We start from the raw sequence: 5893 nt of genomic DNA, 5'->3' as shown, positions 1-5893 counted from the left end.
TGAAGCTAACGTGAGACACACAGACCATGAGAGGAAAAAGAAAAAAAGATTAACATTTATTGAACACCTACTATGTGATAAGTGTCATACACACACACTCAAATCTTTACACCAATCTTACAAGATAGCTTTGATTAACCCCATTGTATAGATGAGGGTGTGGTCTTCCTTCTACCATAATCTGAAACCACCGCAGCCACTCAGATGCTGGAAGTGTAGAGCTTGCTGAGGAAGGTCTTCTTCATGGCGATCCTTCAGCTCCTTGTTCCTGAGACTGAAGATGATGGGGCTCAGGAAGGGAGTGAGGACCGTGTAGGTGATGCCCATCAGCGTGTCTCCTTCCAGAGACTGGGGACCCTTGGGCTTGAGGTAGATGACAGAGGCAAAGCCGTAGTGCACGACCACCACGGTGAGGTGGGACGCACACGTGGAGAAGGCTTTGTGCCGGCCCTCGGCTGAAGGGATCCTCAAGATGGCGGCCACGATGAACGCGTAAGACAAGAGGATGAGGAGACCACAGCCCAGCAGGGCGGCGATACACACCAGGCCCACGCCCTTGGCCACTACTTGCACTTCAGTTCCACAGGCCAACTTCAAAAGAGGTGGCACATGGCAGCCAAAATAGTGAATTTCATTAGACCCACAGAAAGTAAGTTGGAAAATGGAAGATGTCACCACTAGCCCAACAACTAAGCCACCAACCCAGGACCAGGCCACCAGGCAGGCGCAGCCTCGGGGGCTCATGAGCACGTTGTAGCGCAGGGGATGGCAGATGGCCACGTAGCGGTCATAGCCCATGACAGTGAGCAGGAAGGAGTGGGTGAAGCCGGGCGTGAAGGAGAAGAACATCTGGCTGGCACAGGCCGTGAAGGAGATGGAGCGGTCGGTGGAGAGCAGGTCGGCCAGCATGCGCGGGATGATGGCGAAGGTGTAGAGGACCTCGGAGATGGAGAGGGCGCACAGGAAGAGGTACATGGGGGTGTGGAGGCTGTCCTCCTTCCAGATGGTGGCCATGATGAGCAGGTTCCCCAGCAGCGTGAACAGGTACATCAGCAGGAACAGCAGGAAGAACATCAGCTGAAGGTGGGGGAAGGTGGAGAAGCCGATGAGGATGAATTCAGTTACTGAGGTGTAATTTAGCCTCAGAATGGCAGCCATACTGTTGGGGAAAAGAAGGAGGAATTCCCATAGGTAGGAACTCAGAGTCTCTAATGAGCCCTCTTCAGGACTTCCTGGAGAGGCTCCTTCACCTCTGCAAACCATAATCAGTCCATCTGCATAATAATGTTCAGAAAAAAGGTTTGCCTTGTGGTTTAAATAGGACCACTTGAATATTCACTGGAAGGACTGATGCTGAAGCTGAAACTCAAATACGCTGGCCACCTGATGCAAAGAGCTGACTCATTGGAAAAGACCCTGATGCTGGGAAAGATTGAGGGCAGGAGAAGAGGGTGACAGAGGATGAAATGGTTGGATGGCATCACTGACTCAGTGGACATGAGTTTGAGCAAACTCTGGGAGATGGTGAAGGACACGGAAGCCTGCTGTGCTGCAGTCCATGGAGTCACAAAGTCAGACACGACTTAGCAACTGAACAACAACATGCATCTAAGGTGCTTAGTACAGGTCCTGGTACATAGTATGAATTAAATAAATTTTCATTATTAATACTATAGTTTTAGATCCTAGTGGTAGAAAGTAATGCTCTCTATCCTCTACATGTGGATTAAGTCTCCACTTCAGAGGTTGCTGTTGCCTCTATCATTTCCCCCTCCCCCAAAAAAAGTAAAATTAAAGAAAAGTTCAACAATACAGTCTTTAAAATAAGTTATTATTCTGGGATCCCTAATAAAAATTTTTAATTAGAAAAATGTCTTGCTGGTTGGAGTTTCATCTCTGCATATCCTGTGATCACTATACTTAACATGCTCCCTGTGTTGTTTAGCTGCTAAGTCATGTCCAATTCTTTATGACCCCAAAGAGTTTTTTGCAAGCCTTAGTAAGTGTTAAATGGAGACTTTTTCCCCTTTTTATAAAAACTCTACTGTGTTATTCACATGAATTCAAAAAAATTGAGGTGTTTTTTAAAATATTGCTTAAAAAAAAAAAACTTTCATTAGGTTGGTCTCTCAATTTTTTTGAGCCTTTGTTTTCTCATCCCTAAAAGGAAATTGATACTAATAATCCCTAGCTGACAAGCATTGAGTAAGATTATGCACATAATATGTCTTCCAAGGGCTTTCCTGGTGGCTCAGTGGTAAAGAATCCAGCTGCCAAGGCAGGAGCCGTGGATTTGATCCCTGGGTCAGGAAGATCCTCTGGAAGAGGAAATGGCAACCCACTCCAGTATTCTTGCCTGGGAAATGCTTTTGACAGAGGAGCCTGATAAGCTACAGTCCGTGGGATTGCAAAGACTCAAACACGACTAAGTGACCAAACAACAGGAATGTCTTCCACACCACCTGAAATCAGGAGGCTGGGATTGAGGACAGGTACAAATGACCAGAATTAAATTCTCTTAAAATACAGCAACCTATGGTTGTATCTCTCTTCTGATTGGGGGACTTAATGCATTAATTTTTCATAATTACTGTTGTTTTCAGACTTAATTCTGTCACATTTAATACTTGAGATAAAATACATATAAATATATGTTAGTATACCTAGCTAATATATATATTTATTTAATATATACAAACACAAAAACATGCACACAGTCCTATTTATTACACCAAACACACCCAAGGAAAAAAACCCTAAAAATATGGAATTGTCATTGAAAAGAACCTTGTGTAAGGCCATAAAAGAAGTCTAGGTAAATTATCAAGTGCCAATATTGCAAAGACCCAGAGCATCTGACCACATTACAGTAAACTGGAAATTAATATGAAGAGGATACCTGAAACTTACCATATATTTTAAACACAATTTAAGATTGTATCACTTGGCATTGTCATACATAGTCACACAAAACTAACTACTTTTGAGATAAAAGGAAAAATAAGAATTACTAAGAACAGAATTATGAGACATTGAAATAACAACTAAACAAAATGGATTATGTCCTGGAATTTAAAAAAAGAATGTTAGTGTAAAAACTAAGAAAAATCAAATAAGATCTGTTATTTGCTATTTAGTATTACACAGCTGTTAGTTTCCTGGGTCTAATCATTGTACTGGCATTGTGTAAGATGGAAGTTGGATGAGGGGGAGTCCAAGAATTTTCCATGTTACTTTTGAAAATTTTTTGTAAGTTTAAAATTAGTAAAACAAACAAGTTACCATTCAAAGGAACACAAAACTCTCAAGTATCTAGGAATTGATTTAAGTATGTGCATACAAACTTCCAACACTTAACTGGTGGCTCAGATGGTAAAGCGTCTGCCTGTAATGTGGGAGACCCAGGTTCAATCCCTGAGTCAGGAAGATCTCCTGGAGAAGGAAATGACAATTCACTCAAGCACTCTTGCCTGGAAAATCCCATGGACAGAGGAGCCTGATAGGCTACAGTCCATGGGATCGCAAAGAATCAGACACGACTGAGCAACTTCACTTTCATACAAACTTCCACAGAGAACATTAAACATGTTACAACAGTATATGGAAACAACCCAAATGTCCATCAACAGAGAATGGACAAATAAGATGTGATACATATATACAACAGAATATTACTCAGTCATTAAAAAGAATGCACTAATGCCATTTGTAGCCGCATAGATGGACCAAGAGATTGTCATACTGAATGAAGTGAGAAAAAGGAGAAATATCATATGATATGGCTTATATGTGGACTCTAAAAAGAAATGATACAAATGAACTTAAAGAGACTCAGAGACTTAGAGAACGAACTAATGGTTGCTGGGTGGAATGATGGAAGGAAGGGATAGTTAGAGAGCTTTGGAGGGACATGCACACACTGCTAGATTTAAAATGGCTAATCATCAAGGGCCTACTGTATAGCACAGAGAACTCTGGTCAATGTTATGTGGCAGCCTGAGTGGGAGGGGAGTTTGGGAGAGAATGGACACATGGATACATATAGATGAGTCCCTTCTTTCTCACCTGAAACTATCACAACATTGTTAATTGGCTGTGCCCCAATACAAAAATTAGTTTTTTAAAAGTAAGATAAAAGTAAAAAAATAATTAAACAAGGTAGACATTATAAATAAGTGTATGAAATGGAAAGACAGTATCCTAGATGTTAATTCTTTCCCAGATTTAAACTATATATTCAATGTATTCCTCTCAAAAGAAGCCAGTTGAATTTTTTGAGAAAGACGTTAAACTTGTTATACAGTTTCTATTAAAGAATAACTGTCCGTAAATAATTAAGTCCATCTTGAAGTGAAGAGTGAAAAGAGGTGGGGAGGAATTGACTTCTAAGATAATGAGGCATTCTACAAAGCCTTAAAGCAATGTAGGATCAGTACAAGGACAGACAAACAGATCAGTGATTCAGAAGCTCTGAACAACGGATTGGGGAAAAAAAACAAACCTAGAATCCATGGAACAACATGGATGGCTCTTACAAATAGCACTGGAAAATCAGAAGAAAAAAAAAAAGCAGACTTCCAGCACAATATACAGTATGTGCATCAATATGCGTTTTTTAAGAATTCATGCAAACAGAAGGATACACATTGAAAAAAATTAAAACAGCTACTGGTCAAGGGTGGGGATCAAAAGTAGGATGTTATGATAAATGGGAATAAATAACACAGGACCATTCTGCAAGTCAATGTTAGTAAAACGTCATCAACGAAAGAGACTGATTCAAACTCCAAAGCTTAAGTCCAATAAAAATTTGTGAATGTACACATATATATTTACACTTACATATGTTTCAATCAATGGTATATATATGCTTCCCAGGTGGCACAGTGGTAAAGAATCTGCCTGCCAATGCAAGAGATGAGATGTCGGTTCGATCCTGGGTCTGGAAGATTCCCTGGGGAGGAAATGGCAACCCATTCCAGTATTCTTGCCTGGAAGATTCCATGGATAGAGAAGCCTGGTGGGCTACAGTCCATGGAGTCACTAAGAATCAGACATAACTGAATGACTCAGCACAAACACATGTGCATATATCTAAATCAAATATATATATATATATATATATATATATATATATATAAAATACACATGTGTGCATGCTAAGTCACACCAGTCATGTCTGACTCTTTGCTACCCTTTGGACAGTGGCCTGCCAGATTCCTCTGTCCAGGGGATTCTCTAGGCAAGAATACTGGAGCGGCTTGTCATTTCCTTCTCCAGGGGATCTTCCCAGACCCACGATCGAACCTGCATCTCTTATGTCTTGGCACTGGCAGGTGGGCTCTTTACCACTAGTGCCACCTGAAGAAGTGAAGTGAAGTCAGTCGTGCCCGACTCTTTGTGATCCCGTGGACTGTAGCCTACCAGGCTCCTCTGTCCATGGGATTCTCCAGGTAAGAATACTGGAGTGGGTTGCCATTTCCTTCTCCAGGGGAGCTTCCCAACTCAGGGATTGAACCTGGGTCTCCTGCATTGCAGGCAGACGCTTTACCCTCTGAGCCACCAGGGAACTCCCAGCACCACCTGGGAAGCCGATACATCAAATATAAACATATGCACACAACCAGTTTTCAAATACACTGAGGAAAGTTCACTCAAATATTATGACATTTTACTTTATTCACTGAATCTTCATTCAACAAAAGATTGTCACAAAGTATTCCCCCAGAGTCATGATCAACCAACTCTTGGAGGACCCTGGAAAATGGACAATTTGACTGAAGTTAGGATAGAGCATCTCACATAGTAAAATCGCATTTGTGGACTAGAGGGGACCTACGAGGCCCAGCCAGCAGCCAGAGTGCCATCCTCAATTCCCCACTCTTCCTCACCC

General features: G+C 41.7%; 1 protein-coding gene across 1 annotated transcript; it reads right to left on the bottom strand.

The window, feature by feature from the left end:
• Nucleotides 1–200: 200 nt before the first annotated feature.
• LOC789275 (olfactory receptor 10H1) lies at nucleotides 201–1158 on the bottom strand. The gene is given in 2 exon segments (XM_059888906.1): nucleotides 201–251; nucleotides 253–1158. Coding segments are annotated over 2 exon segments (957 nt in total).
• Nucleotides 1159–5893: the final 4735 nt, after the last annotated feature.

This window comes from Bos taurus, chromosome 7 (assembly GCF_002263795.3).
Source record: "Bos taurus isolate L1 Dominette 01449 registration number 42190680 breed Hereford chromosome 7, ARS-UCD2.0, whole genome shotgun sequence".
In the NCBI taxonomy this organism is placed as follows: Eukaryota; Metazoa; Chordata; class Mammalia; order Artiodactyla; family Bovidae; genus Bos; species Bos taurus.
This window is presented reverse-complemented; position numbering and strand designations above follow the sequence as displayed.